General features: G+C 31.0%; 1 protein-coding gene across 2 annotated transcripts; it reads left to right on the top strand.

Moving 5' to 3' along the window:
* The first annotated feature begins 215 nt into the window (after positions 1-215).
* On the top strand, positions 216-24082 carry LOC135125380 (zinc finger protein pita-like). Of its 2 annotated transcripts, none has more exons than XM_064050919.1 (4): positions 216-488; positions 16904-17071; positions 17123-17776; positions 22744-24082. In XM_064050919.1, the coding sequence occupies exons 1-4, from the start codon at positions 333-335 to the stop codon at positions 24010-24012; spliced, it is 2247 nt and encodes a 748-aa protein (XP_063906989.1). In that variant the 5' UTR covers positions 216-332; the 3' UTR covers positions 24013-24082. The 2 variants fall into 2 exon arrangements, with proteins under 2 accessions (XP_063906989.1, XP_063906990.1); XM_064050920.1 differs by lacking the exon at positions 216-488 and adding an exon at positions 626-707.
* The last annotated feature ends 2651 nt before the right edge of the window (positions 24083-26733 follow it).

The following is a 26733-nucleotide window of genomic DNA, read 5'->3' as shown; positions in this document are numbered from 1 at the left end:
AAGTTCTCTTTTCTTTTAACTTATAATTTAAATATTCCATTGTTATAACAAGACGTCAAATTATTTCAGTTTCACCAACCTTGTTCTCATTCATCAGCGCCATCTGTTCGTCTGAGGTCTGACCCACTCGATCCGCGCCATCTCTCCCTCTTCTCGCACACTCCCCGCTGCCGGTAACGTTGACAGTCCGCGTCGGTAACAGCGACACCTTTACCGGCGCTGGTGTGCGCAGGTTGGTTCGTAAACAATAATAAAGTAGCCATTTTAGCCAAGCCGACCACCATTTTCCTGCTACAGTCTAGATTTCGCACGACCAGGAAGACCCAGGAAGGATGGAGAACCGTGCCAATATCCTGCGTGCCATGAATATTTGCCGGTTCTGCTTGAGCGAAGAAGGCCCTTTGACAAACATTTACGAACGTCAGCCCAAGGACAACAAGCAAACTGTTCCTTTGCCGCTGCAACTAATGGCGTGCGTTGCGATCGAGGTTCGTAAATGAGCTAATTTTATGTGGGATTCGATAAAGTTCGCTTTATTTTCACTAAATCTGTAAAGTTTTTCGTGGGTGCGGGATGGGAGAGGTGCGATGGGTGAGGCGTCTTGGGGGCGGAGGGGGACGGTGTGTGGGTTTTGATTTGGAAATGGAAATTGGCTGGGGTTATTTGGGTTGAACCTTCCTTGCCTCTGACGGACAGTGGGTGAACGAGTTGAGTTTTTGATGGCATCGATTTTTTTGGTGGGGATAAGTAAACCGGTTTTGATGTCGACACTGTTGTGTTGGCAGAACTTCGGGGAAATTAGATGATTTTAGGGTAAATTGGGATTTTGTAGACTGCTTAATTGCCGTTCAGGGAATTACATAATTATTATGATTTAATTTTTTTTTAAATTATCGTCATTGATGAAAATATGTGGGAATTCAGATTCAGATTACTAAAGTCTACATTTGTGGCTTATATTTTATATTTTTTATTGCCATTTTTCGCAATTTCATTATGCCTTTTTTTTTTCTTTTAATTTTTTTTGTCGAAGATTTTTTTTTGCTAGTTTTCCGTTCGCCTTTTATTGTCCTTTTTCGCATTTTTTGTAGTTTTTTTTTATCCGTTTTATTTGGCACTCTTCTTTTGAATTCGTTTCTTTCCTCTATTTTGGGTCATTTATTTTTCTTGTCATCGTTTTTTTTGACACATTTTTGGTCGCTTTTTCACCCTTTTTTATCGCATTTTTTGCTACTTTTCACCCTTTTTTTGCGTTTTTGTCCATTTCCCCCTTTTTACTCGTTTTTCGCCGTTTTCGGTTGGCTTTTTCGTCTTTATGTCTGCAACTTTTTGTCTTTTAGCAGTTTTTTTTAACGTTGTTTTTTGTTTTTTTTTTCGTTTTTTATTGTCTGTCACCCTTATTGGATCGTTTAATTTTGTGCCCTTTTTGGACCTTTTTATAATTTTTTCTGTCTTTTTTTTCACCGCTTTATTCCTCTTTTTATAAGAAGAAAAGTCGTTTTTTTTGGCTTTTTTCGTGCATTTTTTCTGTCTTTTTTTTTCGTTTTTTTAATATTTTTGTGAGCTTTTCGCGTTTTTGTCCCTTTTTTGTTGTCATGTATTGTTTTTTTTTTGTTTTTATAACCTCTTTTTTGTCGTTTTTTTTTGTCCTCGCCGTTTAGTGTTGTTTTTTCGTCTTCGTTTTCTTTGTTCTCTTTTTTGTTTATTAGTTTTTTTTAGTTTTTGTCTTTTTTTTCGTCTTTTTTTGACATTATTTGTCCTTTTTTGGTTTTTCGCGTCTTTGTTGGTTTTTCGTTTCGTTTTTTGTCCTCCTTCTTTTGTTTCCTTATCGTCTTTTTTTCTTCGTTTTTTTTCTGTCGTCCTTTTCGCTGTTTTAATTCCCCCTTTTTGAGTTTTTTGTACTTTTAGGGTTGTTTTTGTTTCCCTTTTTTCCGTTTTCTTTTTTGTAGCTTTTTTAACGCTTTTTGTCACAATTTTTTGACACTTTTTGTGTTTTTTTTTGTCGTCGCTTTTTTTTTCGCAGTTTTTTTATTTCTTTTTGGACCTTTTTTTATATGTAGTCTTTTGTCACTTGCTTTTGCCTTGTTTTTGTGTTTTTTAATTATTGTTTTTGTCTTATCGTTTTATTTTCGCCGATTTTCTTTTTTTTTTTGTCGTTTTTTTCTTTTTAGCCGTTTTTTGTCTCTTTGGGGTCCATTTTTGTCACCCTTATTTTATCGTTTATTTTTGTGACCCTTTTGTGCTCTTTGGACCTTATTTTTTGCGTTTTTTCTTTTTTTTGCAGTTTTTAGTCTTTTTTGTCATCTTTTTTGGACATTTTGTCATTTTCTTTTTGTCATTTTTTCAACTTTTTTATGGTTATTATTTCGTCTTTTGTGAAGTTTTCTTTTCCGTCGTCCTTTTTTTTTGTCGTAATTTTTTTCGCATTTTTGTAACCTATTTTTTATCGTTTTTTTTTTTGGTTCCTCGTCTCCTTTGTTGTTCTTTTTCGCCGTTTTTATCCCCTTTTTAACCGTTTTTAAACGCCATTTTTTAGTGTTTTTTCGTTTTTTATTATCACAATTTTTAATCGTTTCATTTTGTGGCCTTTTTGGATCTTGTTTTGTCGCTTTCTTTGCCGCTTTTTTTGACGTTTTTAACTTTTTTCGTTTTTTTTAATCGTTTTTATCCCTCTGTTATTCCGTGAAAAGAGCGATAGACGTTTTTCTTTTTTTCCCGTTCTTTCTATCTTTTTGTGGCCTTTTTGTTATTGCGTTTTTTGCCATATTTATCTTTTTTCTGTCTTTCTTTTTTTCACCGTTTTATCCTTCTGTTTATAAGAAAAGTCGGTTTTTGGCTTTTTCCTGATTTTTTTCTGTCTTTTTTGTGGCCTCTTTGTCTTTTTTTTTTGTCTTTTTGTCCTTTTTTTTGTTTTTTTTTGTCATTAATTTTTCTTCCATTTTTTGTTCCTTTTTTTGCACTTCGCCGTTTTGTTGCTATTTTTCGTTTTTTTTTGTGGCTCGTTTTATCGCTTCATTTGGACTTTCTTTTTGGTCCTTTGTGTTTTGTTCGTAATTTTTTCAATTTTTGTCCTTTTTTGGCCTTTTTGTCGTCTTTTTTCATTGCTTTTTTGTCCCTTTTTGAAGTTATTCATTTTTGTTTGTTTTTTTGGCACTTATCTTCACCGTTTTGAGTTGTTTTTTTCCGTCTTCCATTTATTTATTCGCTTTTTTGTTTATTGTTTTTTTGTAGTTTTTATGATTTTTTTTCGTTTTTAGTTGGTTTTTTTTAGTTTTTTCGCCTTTTTAACATTTCTGTTTTTTGGACCTTATTTTGTTGTATTTTCGTCCACCTTGTAGGTTTTTTTCGCCGTTTGGTTTTGCTTTCTTTTTCGTTGTTTTTTTTTTGGCGCTTTTTTTGCCCCTTTTTTCAATTTTTGGCGCTTTTTTTTGTCCTCTCTTTTGTCGGTTTTTGCTTGCCCTTTTTTTGTGAGTTTTTGGTATTCTTTTCATTGTCTTTTTTGTGCCCTTTTCGTCCTTTTTTGACTCCCCTTTTTTGTTGCAATTCTTTTGTGGTTTTTTTGATGGGTGGTTTTTCGCCTTATGTTTTTTTTGTCATTTTCTTCGGCTTTTTTTGTTCTCTTTGTTGCGTCTGTTGTGTCCTTTTGCCATTTTTTATTCCTCTTTTTTTTTATTGTTTTTTGTTATTGTTTTGTCGCTTTTTGTGACAATTTACCCCTCTATTTATGACAAAAAAGAAATAGCCGGATTTTTTTTTTGTTTTTTTTGCAGGTTTTTTGTGGCTCGTTTTATCGCTTTCATTTTTTGCTCTTTTGTGGCGCTTTTTATGTTTGGTTCGTAATTTTTTTCAATGTTTGGTCTTTAAATGTAAATGTATTTATTTGAACCATTATATATACATTTTGTACATAATCTGGCGAGTCAATTTTACATAGTCAAATATAATAACATATAAATGAAAAATTACAACACTAAAACATAGGCGTACATAAAGAAAACAATGAAATAACAACAATGTAATAACAACACTATATATGTAATGAGGAAGAAAATATCTACAATATTAGTGGAACATTTATTTCGTGTCTTGGTTTCTTGGTCTTTTTTTGTTGCCTTTTTTTTAAATTGTTTTTTCCTTTTTGTGATGCTTTTTCGTCCTCCTTGTGTTTGTTGTCATGGCGGAGATTTTTTGTTTCTCTTTTTTTGTCTTTATGCGGTTTTTTTGTTAGTTTTTATCGTTTTCTGTTTTGACTATTTTTTTCTTTTTTTTTCTGTCGTCCTTTTTTTCGCATTTTGTAATTTCTCTTTTTATGACAAAAAAGGGATAGTTGGGATTTTTTCGTTGTTTTTTTGGAGTTTTTTTTGTGGCTCGTTTTATGGCTTTATTTCGGATTGTTTTTTCTCCTTTTTTTTTTTCTGAGGCCTTTTTTGTGTTTTGTTCGTGATTTTTTCAATTTATGGCATTTTTTGTGTCTTTTTTGTCGTCTTTTTCTAATTGCTTTTTCGTCTTTGTTTTGGCGTTTTTTTGTCATTTATTTTTGTTTGTTTTTTTTTTTTTGATACTTGTCTTCGCCGTTTTGTGTTGCTTTTTATCGCCTTTATAAGTTGTTTTTTCGTCCTTTTTTTTACTTTATTTATCCTTTTTTAGGAGAGTTTTTTTTCTTGCCCCTTTTTTCAATTTTTGTCGCCATTTTTCGCTGTTTTTTGCGCTTTTTTGATCCTTTTGTCTGTTTTTGTTTGCCCATCTTTTTCGTCACTTTTTTTTTTGGATTGTTTTTCATAGTCATTTTTGTGTTCTTTTGGTCCTTTTTGGCTCCCCTTTTTTTTCGCCTTTGCTCATTTTCTTTGGCTTTTTTTTTGTCCCCTTTTTGCGTGTTTTCAATTTTTGTCCTTTTTTTGGTCTTTTTGTCGTCTTTTTTAATGCTTTTTTCGTCTGTTTTAGTGCTTTTTATTCCTTTTTTGTCATTTATTTTTCTTTTTTTTGTTTTGTAGTTATCATCTTTTTTCAGTTTTTTTCGCCTTTTTAAAGTTTTTTTGACATTATTTGTCATATTTTCGTTCTCCTTTTTTTAATTTTTTTGTAGCTTTTTTCGCCGTTTCGTTTCGTTTTTTTTCTTCGTTTTTTTTTCTGGCGCTTTGTTCTTGGCCCCTTTTTTTTTGGAGAGTTTTTGGTCCCTTTTTCATCGTCATTTTTCCGCTTTTTTGTCCTTTTTTTCATATTTCTGTTGTCGTCTTTTTGTTAGGCGTTTTTTTTGCCTTGTTTTTTTTTGTCTTTTTTTAAGACTTTTTGTGAACTTTTTTTGTCGATTTTTATTTTTATCGTGTTTTTTGTAGCCTTTTTTTACTCCGTTTTTTTTGTGAATGTTTTTAGTTTTCTGATTTTTTCTTTTACCACTTGTAAATTTAGAACCGAAAACTTCGAAACATTGAATAAATAAAGAAAATGAACCGAAACGAAAAATTGAAAATTCGTGAAATTCCAAATCGAAGAATTAGAAAATTTAAAAAATCGAACAATCCTTCATCCTTGATCCTGGATCCTTCGTCCTTGATTCTTCATCCTTGGTCCTTCATCCTTGGTCCTTCATCTTTGATCCTTCATCCTTAATTATCCAAATTTTCGATTTCTTTAATTTTTAAAATTTCAATTTTAGAATATTTCATTTTTTCGGTTTTGCACTTTCATAGATTTTTTGGGTTTTTCTCAATTTTTAATTTTTCGATCTTTGAATTTTTCAAGTTCTTGAATCCCAATTTTTAAATTTTTCAAAATTCTCATTTTATACTTTTTCGTTTTTTTATTTTTGATTTTTGTATTTTTCAATTTTGTAATTTTTCCTTTTGAAAGTTGAAAAACCGAAAAATTGAATAAAGAAAATGATCGAAAATGAACGAAACGTCCTTGATCCTTCGTCCTTCGTCCTGGATCCTTCGTGCTGGACCCTTTGTCTGGGATCCGTCGTCCTTGATCCTTCATTTTTAATTATCCGAATTTTCGATTTCTTTAATTTTCAAAATTTCAATTTTAGAATATTTCGTTTTTTAGATTTTGCTAGAGATTTTTAAGTTTCTCATTTTTTAGTTTTATCGATTTTTCAATTTTTCAAGTTCTTGAATCCCAATTTTTAAATTTTTCAAAATTTTCATTTAATACTTCTTCGTTTTTTTATTTTTGATTTTTCTATTTTTCAGTTTTGCAATTTTTCCTTTTTGTATTCGAAAAGTTGAAAGAACAAAAAATAGAAAAATGCAGGACATTGAAAAACCGAAAAATTGAATAAATAAAGAAAATGAACCGAAACGAAAAATTGCAAACTCGTGAAATTCCAAACCGAAGAATTAGAAAATTAAAAAACTCGAACAATCCTTCGTCCTTGATCCGGGATCCTTCGTTCTGGATCATTCATCCTAGATCCTTCGTCCTGGATCCTTCGTTCATGATCCTTCGTCCTTGATCCTTTATCCTAATTTTCGATTTCTTTAATTTTCAAAATTTCAATTTTACAATATTTCGTTTTTTCGATTTTGCACTTCTATAAATTTTGAAGTTTATCAATTTTGAATTTTTCAAGTTCTTGAATCCCAATTTTTAATTTGTTTTTTTTTTCGTTTTTTTTAATAGGATTTTCTTGCCGCTTTTTTTCTTCGTTTTTTTTCTGTCGTCCTTTTCGCTGTTTTAATTTTCCCTTTTTGAGTTTTTTGTACTTTTAGCGTTGTTTTTGTTTCCCTTTTTCCGTTTTCTTTTTTGTAGCTTTTTTAACGCTTTTTGTCACAATTTTTTGACACTTTTTGTGGTTTTTTTTGTCGTCGCTTTTTTTTTCGCAGTTTTTTTATTTCTTTTTGTACCTTTTTTTATATGTAGTCTTTTGTCACTTGCTTTTGCCTTGTTTTTGTGTTTTTTAATTATTGTTTTTGTCTTATCGTTTTATTTTCGCCGATTTTCTTTTTTTTTTTGTCGTTTTTTTCTTTTTAGCCGTTTTTTGTCTCTTTGGGGTCCATTTTTGTCACCCTTATTTTATCGTTTATTTTTGTGACCCTTTTGTGCTCTTTGGACCTTATTTTTTGCGTTTTTTCTTTTTTTTGCAGTTTTTAGTCTTTTTTGTCATCTTTTTTGGACATTTTGTCATTTTCTTTTTGTCATTTTTTCAACTTTTTTATGGTTATTATTTCGTCTTTTGTGAAGTTTTCTTTTCCGTCGTCCTTTTTTTTTGTCGTAATTTTTTTCGCATTTTTGTAACCTATTTTTTATCGTTTTTTTTTTTGGTTCCTCGTCTCCTTTGTTGTTCTTTTTCGCCGTTTTTATCCCCTTTTTAACCGTTTTTAAACGCCATTTTTTAGTGTTTTTTCGTTTTTTATTATCACAATTTTTAATCGTTTCATTTTGTGGCCTTTTTGGATCTTGTTTTGTCGCTTTCTTTGCCGCTTTTTTTGACGTTTTTAACTTTTTTCGTTTTTTTTAATCGTTTTTATCCCTCTGTTATTCCGTGAAAAGAGCGATAGACGTTTTTCTTTTTTTCCCGTTCTTTCTATCTTTTTGTGGCCTTTTTGTTATTGCGTTTTTTGCCATATTTATCTTTTTTCTGTCTTTCTTTTTTTCACCGTTTTATCCTTCTGTTTATAAGAAAAGTCGGTTTTTGGCTTTTTCCTGATTTTTTTCTGTCTTTTTTGTGGCCTCTTTGTCTTTTTTTTTTGTCTTTTTGTCCTTTTTTTTGTTTTTTTTTGTCATTAATTTTTCTTCCATTTTTTGTTCCTTTTTTTGCACTTCGCCGTTTTGTTGCTATTTTTCGTTTTTTTTTGTGGCTCGTTTTATCGCTTCATTTGGACTTTCTTTTTGGTCCTTTGTGTTTTGTTCGTAATTTTTTCAATTTTTGTCCTTTTTTGGCCTTTTTGTCGTCTTTTTTCATTGCTTTTTTGTCCCTTTTTGAAGTTATTCATTTTTGTTTGTTTTTTTGGCACTTATCTTCACCGTTTTGAGTTGTTTTTTTCCGTCTTCCATTTATTTATTCGCTTTTTTGTTTATTGTTTTTTTGTAGTTTTTATGATTTTTTTTCGTTTTTAGTTGGTTTTTTTTAGTTTTTTCGCCTTTTTAACATTTCTGTTTTTTGGACCTTATTTTGTTGTATTTTCGTCCACCTTGTAGGTTTTTTTCGCCGTTTGGTTTTGCTTTCTTTTTCGTTGTTTTTTTTTTGGCGCTTTTTTTGCCCCTTTTTTCAATTTTTGGCGCTTTTTTTTGTCCTCTCTTTTGTCGGTTTTTGCTTGCCCTTTTTTTGTGAGTTTTTGGTATTCTTTTCATTGTCTTTTTTGTGCCCTTTTCGTCCTTTTTTGACTCCCCTTTTTTGTTGCAATTCTTTTGTGGTTTTTTTGATGGGTGGTTTTTCGCCTTATGTTTTTTTTGTCATTTTCTTCGGCTTTTTTTGTTCTCTTTGTTGCGTCTGTTGTGTCCTTTTGCCATTTTTTATTCCTCTTTTTTTTTATTGTTTTTTGTTATTGTTTTGTCGCTTTTTGTGACAATTTACCCCTCTATTTATGACAAAAAAGAAATAGCCGGATTTTTTTTTTGTTTTTTTTGCAGGTTTTTTGTGGCTCGTTTTATCGCTTTCATTTTTTGCTCTTTTGTGGCGCTTTTTATGTTTGGTTCGTAATTTTTTTCAATGTTTGGTCTTTAAATGTAAATGTATTTATTTGAACCATTATATATACATTTTGTACATAATCTGGCGAGTCAATTTTACATAGTCAAATATAATAACATATAAATGAAAAATTACAACACTAAAACATAGGCGTACATAAAGAAAACAATGAAATAACAACAATGTAATAACAACACTATATATGTAATGAGGAAGAAAATATCTACAATATTAGTGGAACATTTATTTCGTGTCTTGGTTTCTTGGTCTTTTTTTGTTGCCTTTTTTTTAAATTGTTTTTTCCTTTTTGTGATGCTTTTTCGTCCTCCTTGTGTTTGTTGTCATGGCGGAGATTTTTTGTTTCTCTTTTTTTGTCTTTATGCGGTTTTTTTGTTAGTTTTTATCGTTTTCTGTTTTGACTATTTTTTTCTTTTTTTTTCTGTCGTCCTTTTTTTCGCATTTTGTAATTTCTCTTTTTATGACAAAAAAGGAATAGTTGGGATTTTTTCGTTGTTTTTTTGGAGTTTTTTTTGTGGCTCGTTTTATGGCTTTATTTCGGATTGTTTTTTCTCCTTTTTTTTTTTCTGAGGCCTTTTTTGTGTTTTGTTCGTGATTTTTTCAATTTATGGCATTTTTTGTGTCTTTTTTGTCGTCTTTTTCTAATTGCTTTTTCGTCTTTGTTTTGGCGTTTTTTTGTCATTTATTTTTGTTTGTTTTTTTTTTTTTGATACTTGTCTTCGCCGTTTTGTGTTGCTTTTTATCGCCTTTATAAGTTGTTTTTTCGTCCTTTTTTTTACTTTATTTATCCTTTTTTAGGAGAGTTTTTTTTCTTGCCCCTTTTTTCAATTTTTGTCGCCATTTTTCGCTGTTTTTTGCGCTTTTTTGATCCTTTTGTCTGTTTTTGTTTGCCCATCTTTTTCGTCACTTTTTTTTTTGGATTGTTTTTCATAGTCATTTTTGTGTTCTTTTGGTCCTTTTTGGCTCCCCTTTTTTTTCGCCTTTGCTCATTTTCTTTGGCTTTTTTTTTGTCCCCTTTTTGCGTGTTTTCAATTTTTGTCCTTTTTTTGGTCTTTTTGTCGTCTTTTTTAATGCTTTTTTCGTCTGTTTTAGTGCTTTTTATTCCTTTTTTGTCATTTATTTTTCTTTTTTTTGTTTTGTAGTTATCATCTTTTTTCAGTTTTTTTCGCCTTTTTAAAGTTTTTTTGACATTATTTGTCATATTTTCGTTCTCCTTTTTTTAATTTTTTTGTAGCTTTTTTCGCCGTTTCGTTTCGTTTTTTTTCTTCGTTTTTTTTTCTGGCGCTTTGTTCTTGGCCCCTTTTTTTTTGGAGAGTTTTTGGTCCCTTTTTCATCGTCATTTTTCCGCTTTTTTGTCCTTTTTTTCATATTTCTGTTGTCGTCTTTTTGTTAGGCGTTTTTTTTGCCTTGTTTTTTTTTGTCTTTTTTTAAGACTTTTTGTGAACTTTTTTTGTCGATTTTTATTTTTATCGTGTTTTTTGTAGCCTTTTTTTACTCCGTTTTTTTTGTGAATGTTTTTAGTTTTCTGATTTTTTCTTTTACCACTTGTAAATTTAGAACCGAAAACTTCGAAACATTGAATAAATAAAGAAAATGAACCGAAACGAAAAATTGAAAATTCGTGAAATTCCAAATCGAAGAATTAGAAAATTTAAAAAATCGAACAATCCTTCATCCTTGATCCTGGATCCTTCGTCCTTGATTCTTCATCCTTGGTCCTTCATCCTTGGTCCTTCATCTTTGATCCTTCATCCTTAATTATCCAAATTTTCGATTTCTTTAATTTTTAAAATTTCAATTTTAGAATATTTCATTTTTTCGGTTTTGCACTTTCATAGATTTTTTGGGTTTTTCTCAATTTTTAATTTTTCGATCTTTGAATTTTTCAAGTTCTTGAATCCCAATTTTTAAATTTTTCAAAATTCTCATTTTATACTTTTTCGTTTTTTTATTTTTGATTTTTGTATTTTTCAATTTTGTAATTTTTCCTTTTGAAAGTTGAAAAACCGAAAAATTGAATAAAGAAAATGATCGAAAATGAACGAAACGTCCTTGATCCTTCGTCCTTCGTCCTGGATCCTTCGTGCTGGACCCTTTGTCTGGGATCCGTCGTCCTTGATCCTTCATTTTTAATTATCCGAATTTTCGATTTCTTTAATTTTCAAAATTTCAATTTTAGAATATTTCGTTTTTTAGATTTTGCTAGAGATTTTTAAGTTTCTCATTTTTTAGTTTTATCGATTTTTCAATTTTTCAAGTTCTTGAATCCCAATTTTTAAATTTTTCAAAATTTTCATTTAATACTTCTTCGTTTTTTTATTTTTGATTTTTCTATTTTTCAGTTTTGCAATTTTTCCTTTTTGTATTCGAAAAGTTGAAAGAACAAAAAATAGAAAAATGCAGGACATTGAAAAACCGAAAAATTGAATAAATAAAGAAAATGAACCGAAACGAAAAATTGCAAACTCGTGAAATTCCAAACCGAAGAATTAGAAAATTAAAAAACTCGAACAATCCTTCGTCCTTGATCCGGGATCCTTCGTTCTGGATCATTCATCCTAGATCCTTCGTCCTGGATCCTTCGTTCATGATCCTTCGTCCTTGATCCTTTATCCTAATTTTCGATTTCTTTAATTTTCAAAATTTCAATTTTACAATATTTCGTTTTTTCGATTTTGCACTTCTATAAATTTTGAAGTTTATCAATTTTGAATTTTTCAAGTTCTTGAATCCCAATTTTTAATTTGTTTTTTTTTTTCGTTTTTTTTAATAGGATTTTCTTGCCGCTTTTTTTCTTCGTTTTTTTTCTGTCGTCCTTTTCGCTGTTTTAATTTTCCCTTTTTGAGTTTTTTGTACTTTTAGCGTTGTTTTTGTTTCCCTTTTTCCGTTTTCTTTTTTGTAGCTTTTTTAACGCTTTTTGTCACAATTTTTTGACACTTTTTGTGGTTTTTTTTGTCGTCGCTTTTTTTTTCGCAGTTTTTTTATTTCTTTTTGTACCTTTTTTTATATGTAGTCTTTTGTCACTTGCTTTTGCCTTGTTTTTGTGTTTTTTAATTATTGTTTTTGTCTTATCGTTTTATTTTCGCCGGTTATTTTCTTTTTTTTTTTGTCGTTTTTTTTAGCCGTTTTTTGTCTCTTTGGGGTCCATTTTTGTCACCCTTATTTTATCGTTTATTTTTGTGACCCTTCTGGGCTCTTTGGACCTTGTTTTTTGCGTTTTTTTTTTGCAGTTTTTAGTCTTTTTTGTCATCTTTTTTGGACATTTTGTCATTTTCTTTTTGTCATTTTTCCAACTTTTTTGTGGTTCTTATTTCGTCTTATGTGAAGTTTTCTTTTCTGTCGTCCTTTTTTTTGTCGTAATTTTTTTCGCAGTTATGTAACCTCTTTTTCGTCGGTTTTTTTTGTTCCTCGTCTCCTTTGTTGTCCTTTTTCGCCGTTTTTATCCCCTTTTTAACCGTTTTTAAACGCCATTTTTTAGTGTTTTTTCGTTTTTTATTATCACCTTTTTTAATCGTTTCATTTTGTGGCCTTTTTGGATCTTGTTTTGTCGCTTTCTTTGCCGCTTTTTTATATTATTTTTTGACGTTTTTAACCCTTTTTTCGCTTTTTTTTATCGTTTTTATCCCTCTGTTATTCCGTGAAAAGAGCGATAGACGTTTTTCTTTTTTTCCCGTTCTTTCTATCTTTTTGTGGCCGTTTTGTTATTGCTTTTTTGCCATATTTATCATTTTTCTGTCTTTCTTTTTTCACCGTTTTATCCGTCTGTTTATAAGAAAAGTCGTTTTTTTGGCTTTTTCCTGAATTTTTTTGTGGCCTCTTTGTCTTTTTTTTGTTTTTTTTTTCGTCTTTTTTTTTGACTTTTTTTTGTCATTAATTTTTCTTCCATTTTTGTTCCTTTTTTGGCACTTCGCCGTTTTGTTGTTATTTTTCGTTTTTTTGTGGCTCGTTTTATCGCTTCATTTCGACTTTCTTTTTTGTCCTTTGTGTTTTGTTCATAATTTTTTCAATTTTTGTCCTTTTTTTGGCCTTTTTGTCGTCTTTTTTCATTGCTTTTTTGTCCCTTTTTTAAGTTATTCATTTTTGTTTGTTTTTTTGGCACTTATCTTCACCATTTTAGAAGAATTAGAAAATTAAAAAACTCGAACAATCCTTCGTCCTTGATCCTTCATCCTTGATCCGGGATCCTTCGTTCTGGATCCTTCATCCTAGATCCTTCGTCCTGGATCCTTCGTTCATGATCCTTCGTCCTTGATCCTTTATCCTAATTTTCGATTTCTTTAATTTTCAAAATTTCAATTTTACAATATTTCGTTTTTTCGATTTTGCACTTCTATAGATTTTAAAGTTTATCAATTTTTAATTTTTCAAGTTCTTGAATCCCAATTTTTAAATTTTTGAAAATTTTCATTTTATACTTTTTGTTTTTTTTTAGTTTTGATTTTTCTATTTTTCAATTTTGCAATTTTTCCTTTTTGTATTCCAAAGTAAACAAACAATTGAAAAATCGAGAAACTGAAAAATCTAAAAAAATCTGAAAATTGAAAAATCGAAAAATTGAAAAATCCAGGACATTGAAAAATTGAAAACTCGTGAAACTGCAAATCAAAGAATTATAAAATTTAAAAATTCGATTTTTCGATGGTTCAGTTTTTGAATGGTTCGAAGTTTCGAATTTTTTATTTCTCGATTTTTTGATTTTTCGGTTTTTCAATTTTTTGATGTTTCGATTTTTTCGTTTCTAAATTTTTATTTCCTCGATTTCTCAATTTTTTGATTAATCGACTTTTTGATTTTCCCATTTCACGATTTCTCGATTTTTCAGTGTTCAGTTTTTCACTTCTTCAGTTACGATTTTTCACGGTTTTAGATTTTTTAATTTTTTTACTTTTTTTATTTCTCGACTTTTCGACTTCCCGATTTTTCAATTTCTGGATTTCCGGTTTTTGGATTTTTCTTCAGCGTTGGAATTTTTCAGTTTTTCGTTTCATCAATTTCTCAATTTCTTACTTTCTCGATTCTTCAAATTTTTGAATTCTCCATCAATCAATCAATACTTTATTTTCGATTTTTTCATTCCTCGATTTATTGATTTTCCGATTCTTCAATTTCTCGATATTTCGATGTTTCAATTTTTGGATTTCTTTATTTTTACTTTTTTAATTTTTCAGTTTTTCGATATTTTATTTTCTCAATTTTTATTTTTTATAACATTATATAAAAAAACTAATTTCTCGAAAACTCGTGAAATTCCAAACCGAAGAATTAGAAAATTTAAAAAATCGAACAATCCTTCGTCCTTGATCCGGGATCCTTCGTCCTGGATCCTTCGTTCTTTATCCTTCGTCCTTGATCCTTTATCCTTGATTATCCTAATTTTCGATTTCTTTAATTTTCAAAATTTCAATTTTACTATATTTCGTTTTTTCGATTTTGCACTTCTATAGATTTTGAAGTTTCTTAATTTTTAATTTTTCAAGTTGAATCCCAATTTTTTAATTTTTCAAAATTTCCATTTTATACTTTTTGGTTTTTTTAGTTTTGATTTTTCTATTTTTCAATTTTGCAATTTTTCCTTTTTGTATTCCAAAGTAAACAAACAATTGAAAAATCGGGAAACTGAAAAATCTAAAAAATCTGAAAGTTGAAAAATCGAAAAATTGAAAAATCCAGAACATTGAAAAATTGAAAACTCGTGAAACTGCAAATCGAAGAATTATAAAATTTAAAAATTAAATTTTTCGATATTTTAATTTCTCAATTCTCAAAATTTTTGAAATATATAAAAAAATTCAGATTTTTCGAATTCTCGGTTTCTAAATTTTTCAATTTTTCAGTTTTTCGATTTCTCGATTAATCGAGATTTCAATCTTTCGATTTTTTTATTATTCAGTTTCCTCATTTTTCGATTTTGGACTATATCGATTTCTAAATTTCAACCTTTTAGTATAACTCAGATTGTCACATCAGTAAATAATGTATTATTGTTATCATTATTATTGTTTTAATTTTTAGATTTTTTTTTCGACTTTTCGATCTTTTGATGTTTCGATTTTTTCGTTTCTAAATTTTTATTTCTTCGATTTCTCAATTTTTTTATTAATCGACTTTTTGATTTTCCCATTTCACGATTTCTCGATTTTTCAGTGTTCAGTTTTTCACTTCTTCAGTTACGATTTTTCACGGTTTTAGATTTTTTAATTTTTTTACTTTTTTTATTTCTCGACTTTTCGACTTCCCGATTTTTCAATTTCTGGATTTCCGGTTTTTGGATTTTTCTTCAGCGTTGGAATTTTTCAGTTTTTCGTTTCATCAATTTCTCAATTTCTTACTTTCTCGAATCTTCAAATTTTTGAATTCTCGATCAATCAATCAATACTTTATTTTCGATTTTTTCATTCCTCCATTTATTGATTTTCCGATTCTTCAATTTCTCGATATTTAGATGTTTCAATTTTTGGAATTCTTTATTTTTACTTTTTTCATTTTTCATTTTTTCGATATTTCATTTTCTCAATTTTTATTTTTCATAACATTATATAAAAAAACTAATTTCTCGAAAAGTCGTGAAATTCCAAACCGAAGAATTAGAAAATTTAAAAAATCGAACAATCCTTCGTCCTTGATCCTTTATTCTTGATCCGGGATCCTTCGTCCTGGATCCTTCGTTCTTGATCCTTCGTCCTTGATCCTTTATCCTTAATTATCCTAATTTTTGATTTCTTTAATTTTCAAAATTTCAATTTTACTATATTTCGTTTTTTCGATTTTGCACTTCTATAGATTTTGAAGTTTATCAATTTTTAATTTTTCAAGTTCTTGAATCCCAATTTTTTAATTTTTTCAAAATTTTCATTTTATACTTTTTGTTTTTTTTTAGTTTTGATTTTTCTATTTTTCAATTTTGCAATTTTTCTTTTTTGTATTCCAAAGTAAACAAACAATTGAAAAATCGAGAAACTGAAAAATCTAAAAAAATCTGAAAATTGAAAAATCGAAAAATTGAAAAATCCAGAACATTGAAAAATTGAAAACTCGTGAAACTGCAAATGGAAGAATTATAAAATTTAAAAATTCAATTTTTCGATATTTTAATTTCTCAATTCTCAAAATTTTTGAAATATATAAAAAAATTCAGATTTTTCGAATTCTCGGTTTCTAAATTTTTCAATTTTTCAGTTTTTCGATTTCTCGATTGATCGAGATTTCAATCTTTCGATTTTTTTATTATTCAGTTTCCTCATTTTTCGATTTTGGACTATATCGATTTCTAAATTTCAACCTTTTAGTATAACTCAGATTGTCACATCAGTAAATAATGTATTATTGTTATCATTATTATTGTTTTAATTTTTAGATTTTTTTTTTCGACTTTTCGATCTTTTGATGTTTCGATTTTTTCGTTTCTAAATTTTTATTTCTTCGATTTCTCAATTTTTTGATTAATCGACTTTTTGATTTTCCCATTTCACGATTTCTCGATTTTTCAGTTTTAGATGTTTCAATTTTTGGAATTCTTTATTTTTACTTTTTTCATTTTTCATTTTTTCGATATTTCATTTTCTCAATTTTTATTTTTTATAACATTATATAAAAAACTAATTTCTCGAAAACTCGTGAAATTCCAAACCGAAGAATTAGAAAATTTAAAAAATCGGACAATCCTTCGTCCTTGATCCTTTATTCTTGATCCGGGATCCTTCGTCCTGGATCCTTCGTTCTTGATCCTTCGTCCTTGATCCTTTATCCTTAATTATCCTAATTTTTGATTTCTTTAATTTTCAAAATTTCAATTTTACTATATTTCGTTTTTTCGATTTTGCACTTCTATAGATTTTGAAGTTTATCAATTTTTAATTTTTCAAGTTCTTGAATCCCAATTTTTTAATTTTTTCAAAATTTTCATTTTATACTTTTTGGTTTTTTTAGTTTTGATTTTTCTATTTTTCAATTTTGCAATTTTTCCTTTTTGTATTCCAAAGTAAACAAACAATTGAAAAATCGGGAAACTGAAAAATCTAAAAAATCTGAAAGTTGAAAAATCGAAAAATTGAAAAATCCAGAACATTGAAAAATTGAAAACTCGTAAAAGTGCAAATCGAAAAATTTAAATTGAAAAAAAATATATAACAACGGGACATTAAAAAATCGAAAAATTGTAAAAAGAAAATAAAAATCCGAAACGAAAACTTACAAATTGAAAATTTGACGAAATTAAAGAATCAAAAGTTGTGACCATAATGTCTAAATTTCCAGGTTTTCGAAAACGACGGAATGCCCCAGATGATCTGCAAAACCTGCCGAGCCCAAGCCCAGCAGGCGTACACCTTCAAGACCAACTGCAAGAAAGCCGACGACGCCCTCAAGGTCTTCCTCGCCACCGGCTCGCTATCCCGCCCTTGGACCCAAGAAGAAATCGGCGAAGTAAGTCTCTAACCCCCATTTTTCCCTAACTTTAATTCCATGTCCTCGCAGCAAGCCAAGACCTTCCAAGCCGTCAAACGCGCCGTCGACAAAACCGACGAACTCCACCACTCCAAGAAAGTCAAACAAGAGAACCCCGTCGTGACCCTGAACTACTCCACGAGCCTACCCGAAGAAGAAAACAACCAGACCCTCGAAAGCGACGCCTACGAGCCCCTCGACGAGGACACGAGCGGCGAACGGGCCGACGACGAAGACTTCATGAATCTCGAGGAGGAGTCCGTGGTGAACCCCACCCTCAAGGTGAACCAGGTGAAAACCGATTGCTTTCCGTGTCCGCACTGCGAGAGATCGTTTCCGCTGAAGCAGCTCCTCGATCTCCACAAAGCTAACCATAATAGAGAACGCAACTACAACTGCGACGAGTGCGATAAGGCTTTCTTTACAAAGTACGACTTGAGCAAGCATATGTTGACGCATACGGGATGCAAACCCTACACTTGCGTGGTCTGCCAGAAGTCGTTCTCGCGGGAGTCTTTGCTACACAGGCACGAGAAAATTCATATCGACGTACCGAAATATCTCTGTTCGCAGTGTGATAGGACTTTTTTAACGGGGGAGGATTTGGACGCGCACACGGCTAAGCATAAGAAGAAGAGGCCGTTCATGTGCAAGATTTGCCAGAAGAGTTTCGTCTTCAAACAGGTAGTTTGATTTTTTTACGTATTTTAGTTTTGTCGAGGATTCATGGCGCCTAGAGTAGGAAAAAGTAGGTCCCCGTTTTCGTCTGTTTGTTTGTTCCTGCTAAAAATGGATTGACGTGGTCTCCAAATTTTGCAATAGTAAATAAGTAAAAAATAACGTTCTCCTGTACTTGTGGCTTATGAATCCGTGTTGAGTTTTTAGCGCAGTTTTTGGATTTTTCTGTTGTTGAAATTTTTCACTTTTTCGATTGTTCAATGTTTCATCCATTTTTCAATTTTACGATATATCAATACTTCGTTTTTTGAGTTATTCGATTTTTCAATTTCTCCATTTTTAAATTTGAAATTTAAATTTTTACGAATTTTTATTTTTCGGATTTTAGATTTTTAAATTTTAGGTTTTTGAATTTTTTGATAGTTTACATTCTCGATTCTTCAAATTTTCGATTTTCCGGTTTTTCGGTTCAATTTCCGGTTTTATAGATTTTTTGTTTTCATTTTTTCAATTTTTCGATTTCTCGGTTTTTTGGCTTTTCGGCTTTTCGATTTTCCAATTTTTGTTCAATTTTTCATTTCAGCTTTGGAATATTTGAATTTCTCGATTTTTCAGTTTTTCGATTCTTCAATTTTTCGACTTCTTGGTTATAGATTTTTCAGTTTTTCAACTTTTTGATTTCAATTTCTCGATTTATCGAGATTTCGATTTTTTGATTGTTCAATTTTTGATTTTTCGATATTTTTAGTTTAAAATTGTTCAATTCTTAACTTTTCGATTTTGTACTATTTCGATTTCTTGGACCAATTTTTAAATTTTAACTTTTGTATTGACACATCAGTAAATGTATTATTACTATCAATTTTCAGCTTTTTTTTCGATTTTTCGATTTCTGTCTTTTGATGCTTCGTTTTTTCGATGTTTAGCTTTTGAATTTTTCAATTTTTTGATAGTTTACTTTCTCGATTCTTCAAATTTTCGATTTCCCGGTTTTTCGGTTCAATTTCCGGATTTATAGATTTTTTTTGTTTTAATTTTTTCAAATTTTCGATTTCTCGGTCTTCGATTTTTCATTTCAGTTTTGGAAATTTTGAATTTTTACATTTTTCAGTTTTTTGATCCTTCAGTTTTTCGATTTCTCGATTGATCGAGATTTCAATCTTTCGATTTTTTTATTGTTCAGTTTCCTAATTTTTCGATTTTGAACTATTTCGATTTCTAAATTTTAACCTTTGTATAACTCAGATTGTCACATCAGTACATGTATTATTGTTATTATTATTATTTTCAATTTTTAGATTTTTTTTTCGCGTTTTCGATTTTTTTGATATTTCGATTTTTCGGTTTTTTTAATTTTTTGATGTTTCGATTTCTCGATTTTCAATTTTTATGTGCTTTCGATTTTATAATTTTCCGATGTTTTAGTTTTTCGATTTTTCAATATTTTGGATCTTTCAATTCTTCAATTTTTTCGTTTCTAAATTTTTATCTCTTCGATTTCTCAGTTTTTTGATTAATCGACTTTTTGATTTTCCCCATTTCACGATTTCTCGATTTTTCAGTGTTCAGTTTTTCAATTTTTCACGGTTTTAGAGTTTTCAATTTTCCGATTCTTCAATTTCTCGATATTTCGATGTTTCAATTTTTGGATTTCTCGATTTTTACTTTTTTGATTTTTCAATTTTTCCATTTTTTAATTTAAAATTTTTCCGTTTCTCAAATTTATCATGTTTCGATTTTTTGATTTTTAAATTTTTCGATATTTCATTATATAAAAAAATTAATTTCTCGATTTTTTAGTTTTTCAATTTTTCGAGCTCTTGGATTTTCGATTTTCCATTTTTTTAATGTTTCCATTTATCAATTTTCCGATTTTTCGAGTTCTCAGTTTCTAAATTTTTCGACTTTTCCTCGTTTTCGGTTCAATTTCTCGATTTTTCGATTCATCGATTTTTCTTTATTTCAATTTTTTCACTTTTTAACGTTTCGATTTCTTGATCTTTTGATGTTTCTAGTTCTTGATTTTTTGGCTTTTCGGCTTTTCGGTTTTCCAATTTTTCATTTCAGTTTTGGAATTTTTGAATTTGTCGATTTTTCAGTTTTTCGAGCCTTCGATTTTTTGACTTCTTGGTTATAGATTTTTCAGTTTTTCAATTTTTTGATTTAAATTTTTCACTTTCTCAATTTTTCCATATTTTTAATTTTAAAATTTTCAATTCTTAATTTTTCCATTTTGGACTATTTCAAATTCTTCAGCCGATTTTATATATTTAATGTGAAATTTTGACTTTTGTATAACTACGATAGTCACATCAGTAAATGTATTATTGTTATTATAATTATTATCAATTTTTAAATTTTTCGATTTCTCGATTTTTTCGATTCCTCATTTTCCGATGTTTTAATTTTACGATTTTTTGGGTTTTTGACGTTTCTAAATTTGTAATTCTTCGTTTTCTCAATTTCTCGATTAATCGAATTTTTTATTTCCCCCACTTTTCGATTTCTCTAGTTTTCAGTGTTTCGAAGTTTCGATGTTTCCATTTCTCAATTTTCAATTTTTTGGTACTTTACACTTTCTCGATTCTTAAAATTTTCGATTTCTGGATTTCTTCATTTTTCGATTTTTCAATTTTCCGATGTGTTAGTTTTACGATTTTCAATTTTTTGGGTCTTTCAATTTTTTGATTTTTCCATTTCTCGATTTTTCAGTGTTTCAGTTTTTCAATGATTCAGTTTCGATTTTTCATGTTTTTTTGATTTTTCAATTTTTAAAATTTTTTATTTTTCAAATTTTCGATTTCCTGATTTTCAATTTTTCAATTTTCATCAGTTTTTCGACATTTTAATTATTCAATGTGTAAACTTTTACATTTTGATGTTTTCATTTCTAGATTTTCCTATTTTTCGAGTTCTCGGTTTCTAAATTTTTCGATTTTTCAATATTTTTTAGTTTAAAATTTTTCAGTTCTTAACTTTTCGATTTTAAACTGTTTCCATTTCTTCAGCCAATTTTATCTATTTAATCTGAAAATTTGACTTTTCTATAACTGCGATTGTCACATCAGTTATTATTATTATTATTGTTATTATCATCAATTTTTAGATTTTTTTTTCAACTTTTTGATTTCTCTGTCTTTTGATGGATCGATTTTTCCATTTCTCGATTTTTCGATTTTTAAATTTCAGGTTTTTGAATTTTTCAATTTTCGACTTATCTAAATTTTCGAAGAATTTGATTTCTTAATTTCTCGACACTTTTCCACTTCTCGATTTCTCGACTTTTCAGTGTTTCAGTCTTTCAATTCTTTGATTTCAACTTTCACATTTTTTGATTTTTATTTTTTTTTTAATTTTTCATTTTTCGACTTTTCTATTTCTCAATTTTTCAATTTTTCGACTTTGCCATTTCTCAGTGTTTCAATTTTTCGATATTTTAATTTTACATTTTCCATTTCTAGATTTTTCACTTTTTGGATATATCCATTTTTTAATTTTTTGAGTTTTTTGATGTTTCCACTTGTGGATCTTTCGGTTTTTCGACTTCTCGGTTTTAGATTTTTCAGTTTTTCAATTTTTGTATTTTTAACATTTTTGATTTTTCAATTTTTCGGTTTATTAGTTCCCGTTTTGGTTGTTTTTTTGGCGTTTTTTTTAATCTCTGTTAAAGTCTCTTTTCGCATGTTTTATTATTACTTTTGTTGCAATTTTCGCGTTTCTTGCCATGTGTTTTTTTCTTTTTGTTTTTTTGAGTTGTGTGTCTTTTGGAAATTTTTTAAAGTGCCTTTTTGTCGCTTCTTCGCATCAGCCGCTTTTTTGCTCTTTTATTATGACTTTATTTGTCGCCTTTTTTTACTCCATTTTTGAATCAGTTTTTTTTTTGTTTTGTTTTTTAATTACCTTTCTTTTTTGGCGTGTTTTTCTTAATTTGTTTAGTCGCATTTTTGTCTCTTGTCGTTTTTTCCGTCTTTTTTTTGTTGCTTTTTTCGTTTTCTAAAAATAAAACAAATAGAGGAGCAAGATATGACAAAAAATACAAAATGTCGCTTTTTCCTTTTTTTGTGTTTTTGGTACTTCTTTGGATTTTTCAAGTCGTTTTTTTTTTCTCTTGTCCTCTTTTTTATTCGCGTTTTTTGTCATTCCTTCTTTTTATAGAATTTGTCTTTTTTTCTCGTTTTTATTATCTTTTTGTTCATTTTTTTTTATCACCTTTTTTTAAACCATTTTTGCGCCGGTTTTTGTCTTTTTTGGCAGTTTTTGTGACATTTTTTTCGTCTATTTTGTCGTTTTTATAGCGCTCATTTCCTTTCTAAAAAAGGAAGACGAGAAGAGAAGGAGAAAGAAGACGCAAAAGTGGCAAAAAGTTGGTTTTTGTCCTTATTGGATTTTGTAATCTCCTTTTTATTGATTTTTTGGTAGATTTTTGTATGTTTTAATAGCTTTTTGTCTTTTTCTTGCACTCTTTTTTTGTATTATGGCATATTTGTCGCTTTTGCCCTCCCTCTTCTCGTCATTTTTTGTCGTTTTTGAACCCTTGTTTTGTCGCTTATTTTTGGCACCTTTTTTACATTTTTTGTGCCGTTTTTATTCCGTTTTTGGTCTTTTTAAAGCTTTTTTCGTTTTTTTTTATCCTTGTGCTTTCAAGTTTTTCCGTCTTCTAAAAAAAAGAAGAAGAAAATAGAAAGTAAAGTAAGGCAAAAGCTTAAAAATCCATTTTCATTGCATATTTTCGCTTGTTCCCTTTAATTTGTTCTTTCTTTATTAAGATTTAATTTATTTTACTTACACTACAGCTCCATTTTGGCGAAACTATCTCGAAAAAAAATCCCCATCGTTGAAAAAAATACTAAACAAAGCGGACCCAGGTTTCACCCTTACTTAACTCCACCGTTACCACTAGTGTTGGTCCCGTGTACTTCCAGCAATTTTTGAAATACAGTGGGACAAAATTCATATATTGTTATTGTTTGCAGGGGCTCGAGCGCCACGAGCAAACCCACAGCAACGTCAAACCCCACAAATGCAACTACTGTGAAGCCAGCTTCACATCCGCCATCAAACTCACGCGTCACGTGACCTCTCACGCCGGGCTTCGCCCCTACCCCTGTAAGATGTGCGGCCGCACCTTCCTCTTAAGCCACCACCTCACCCGCCACATGCGCAGCCACTACGCCGCCCAGCAGCCCGAATCCCCATATCTGCCCCCCATCGGCCAGCACAAGTGCGACATCTGCAGCATGTCCTTCCGGAGGAAGGACTCCCTCATCAACCACAGCGCCATCCACTCCATGGTGAACCTCAAGTGCGTCATCTGCAACACCGAGTTCGACAACGTCGTCAAGGTGAAAGAGCACATCACCACGCACCTGTCGGACTTACCATTCCCTTGCGAGAAATGCGACTATTCGTTCGAAACGCAGGAACAGCTCGAGGACCACGAGCTCAAGCACGCCGAGATGGAGTACGAGGAGCAGATCGAGCAGGAGGTGATGGCGGAGGCGCGGCAGGCGGCGGTGTCGAGGGACGACAACGACGAAGACAATTCGGACTACTCCGGAGACGACATAGCGGAGTTCACGATCACGAACGACATGAACAACCCGGAGGTGGTGCGGCGGTCGAAGCGGGCGACGAAGATCAAGAACTACGCGGAGTTCTTGAAGGACGAGCTAGGCTCGGACATGGAGGAGAGCATGGAGGCGGAGGAGAGTCCGGAAGTGTCGGAAGAAGCTCAGGAGGAGGAGCTGCACGAAGAGGACGCGATTAAGCCGATCGTGCGCTCGGAAGGCACGAAAGTGTACTCGAGGAAGTCGGTCCCGGACAGGCCGAAGCTCCCCCAGATCAATATCGAGCAAAGCAATGTCGCCCCTTTGTCGAAGATAACACAACCGATTCACTCGATCGAGCACCTGACGAAGGATATAAGGACGATTCCGGACAAGGAGGTGTTCAATATGAAGATCGGGGACAAGACGGTGACTGTGCAGAAGCTGCTGTTGACGAAGGAGCAGATGAAGGCGATGGCGAAGGAAGGGAAGATCGAGAAGAAGGGGAATACGCTGCTTCTGAAGAAGGGGGTGACGCAGAGTGTTAATTTGGACGCGATTTTTGGGGGGGCGAAAGTGGAGGGGTTGAAGCAGATGAAGAAGACGTACCAGAGGAAGAGTTTCACGGTGGATGAGAGCGGGGACCTTGTGGCGAATGCGAGCGGGTTGGGGGAGGGCTTGGAGGAGGGTATGTAGGAAGGAGAGTTCCTGTTGTCGTTTAAGGCTTAATCACCAATGTATCGCAGAAATATATCAAAGTATAGTAGTTGAGTTTCTTCAGTTACCTATTTTTTGGTCCTTGTTTGAAATTTTTCCGAAAAGTCCCGTTTTTCCACCTTCCCGAATTTTTTGAGACGCAATTCAGAGATTTTGATTTCAATATTTATTTATAATTTTAAAAGTAAGAAGGGAGCAGCTGGGCATAATAAAACTGGGTTTAAATTGACTCAAAAGAAACTGGTGCATGTGTATTATTGGTTGCATAAACATAATCATTTTGCCTTTTTGTTTTAATACGTTTAGACTTCTTTTCACAACATGAAACCTAAAACATGTTTTCAGTTTCTTGTTGTCAAAATAAGTCTACAGATATTAAGAAAAAAAAGGGAAAAGGGTATCCCCGCCCACCCACCCTACCTCCATTGTGATCATTTTTTTTTTATTCGTCGTAACTCAAGAAGGCGGAGTTTAACTGCAAAATTCTTATTTCTCTATGACAAATATGTCTTTAATTTGTTGTAAAGAAATAAGTATTTTGCAGTTAAGTTCCGCCCCCGTGGTTCAGGGCGAATAAAAAAAATCATCACAATTGAGATAGGGTGGGTGGGCGGGCTTACATTTTGCCTTTTTGTTTTAATACGTTTAGACTTCTTTTCACAACATGAAACTTACAACATGTTTTAAGTTTCTTATTATCAAAATAATTAAAAAAAAAAAGGGAAAAGGGTATCCCCGCCCACCCACCCTATCTCCATTGTGATGATTTTTTTTTATTCGTCGTAACTCAAGAAGGCGGAGTTTAACTGCAAAATTCTTATTTCTCTATGACAAATATGTCTTTAATTTGTTGTAAAGAAATAAGTATTTTGCAGTTAAGCTCCGCCCCCGTGGTTCAGAGCGAATAAAAAAAATCATCACAATCGAGGTGGGGCGGGTGGGCGGGCTTACATTTTGCCTTTTTGTTTTGATACGTTTAGTCTTCTTTTCACAACATGAAACTTACAACATGTTTTAAGTTTCTTGTTGTCAAAATAAGTCTACACATATTAAGAAAAAAAAAAGGGAAAAGGGTATCCCCGCCCACCCACCCTATCTCCATTGTGATGATTTTTTTTTATTCGTCGTCACTCAAGAAGGCGGAGTTTAACTGCAAAATTCTTATTTCTCTATGAGAAACATGTCTTTAATTTGTTGTAAACAAATTAGTATTTTGCAGTTAAACTCCTCCCCCGTGGTTCAGGGCGAATAAAAAAATCATCACAATCGAGGTGGGGCGGCTGGGTGGGCTTACCTTTTGCCTTTTTGTTTTAATACGTTTAGACTTCTTTTCACAACACGAAATCTCAAACATGTTTTAAGTTTCTTGTTGTCAAAATAAGTCTACACATATTAAGAAAAAAAAGGGGAAAGTGTATCCCCGCCCACCCACCCTATCTCGATTGTGACGATTTTTTTTTATTCGTCGTCACTCAAGAAGGTGGAGTTTAACTGCAAAATTCTTATTTCTCTATGAGAGACATGTCTTTAATTTGTTGTAAAGAAATAAGTATTTTGCAGTTAAGCTCCGCCCCCGTGGTTCAAGGCGAATAAAAAAAACCATCACAATCGAGGTGGGGCGGGTGGGCGGGCTTACATTTTGCCTTTTTGTTTTGATACGTTTAGTCTTCTTTTCACAACATGAAACTTACAACATGTTTTAAGTTTCTTGTTGTCAAAATAAGTCTACACATATTAAGAAAAAAAAAGGGAAAAGGGTATCCCCGCCCACCCACCCTATCTCCATTGTGATGATTTTTTTTTATTCGTCGTCACTCAAGAAGGCGGAGTTTAACTGATCTTTCAGTTTTTCGATAAATCCATTTTTTAATTTTTTGAGTTTTCCGTTTTTTGATGTTTCCACTTGTCGATCTTTCGGTTTTTCGACTTCTCGGTTTTAGATTTTTCAGTTTCTCAATTTTTCGATTTTTAACATTTTTGATTTTTCAATTTTTCGGTTATTAGTTCCCGTTTTGGTTGTTTTTTTGGCGTTTTCTTTTTATCTCTGTTAAAGTCTTTTTTCGCATGTTTTGTTATTACTTTTGTTGCATTTTTCGCGTTTCTTGCCATGTGTTTTTTTCTTTTTTTTTTTGAGTTGTGTGTCTTTTGGAAATTTTTTAAACTGCCTTTTTGTCGCTTCTTCGCATCAGCCGCTTTTTTGCTCTTTTCTTATGACTTTATTTGTCGCCTTTTTTACTCCATTTTTGAATCAGTTTTTTTTTGTTTTGTTTTTAATTATCTTTCTTTTTTTGGCGTGTTTTTTGTAATTTGTTTAGTCGCTTTTTCCGTCTTTTTTTTTTGTTGCTTTTTTCGTTTTCTAAAAATAAAACAAATAGAGGAGCAAAAGATGACAAAAAATACAAAATGTCGCTTTTTCGTTGTTTTGTGTGTTTTTGGTACTTTTTTGAATTTTTCAAGTCGTTTTTTTGTCTCTTTCTTGTCCTCTTTTTTATTCGTGTTTTTTGTTATTCCCCCTTTTTATAGAATTTGTCTTTTTTTTCTCGTTTTTATTAACTTTTTGTTCATTTTTTTATCACCTTTTTCTGTTTTGTTTTTTTAAACCATTTTTGCGCCGGTTTTTGTCTTTTTTGACAGTTTTTGTCAAATATTTTTTTCGTCTATTTTGTTTTTGTCCTTATTGGATTTTTTAATCTCCTTTTT

Source organism: Zophobas morio, unplaced genomic scaffold (assembly GCF_036711695.1).
Source record: "Zophobas morio isolate AGI-343-1 ecotype UQ-CSIRO unplaced genomic scaffold, CSIRO_AGI_Zmor_V1 ptg000008l, whole genome shotgun sequence".
Classification (NCBI taxonomy): Eukaryota; Metazoa; Arthropoda; class Insecta; order Coleoptera; family Tenebrionidae; genus Zophobas; species Zophobas morio.
Note: the sequence above shows the minus strand (reverse complement) of the source record. Positions and strands in the feature narration are given on the sequence as shown.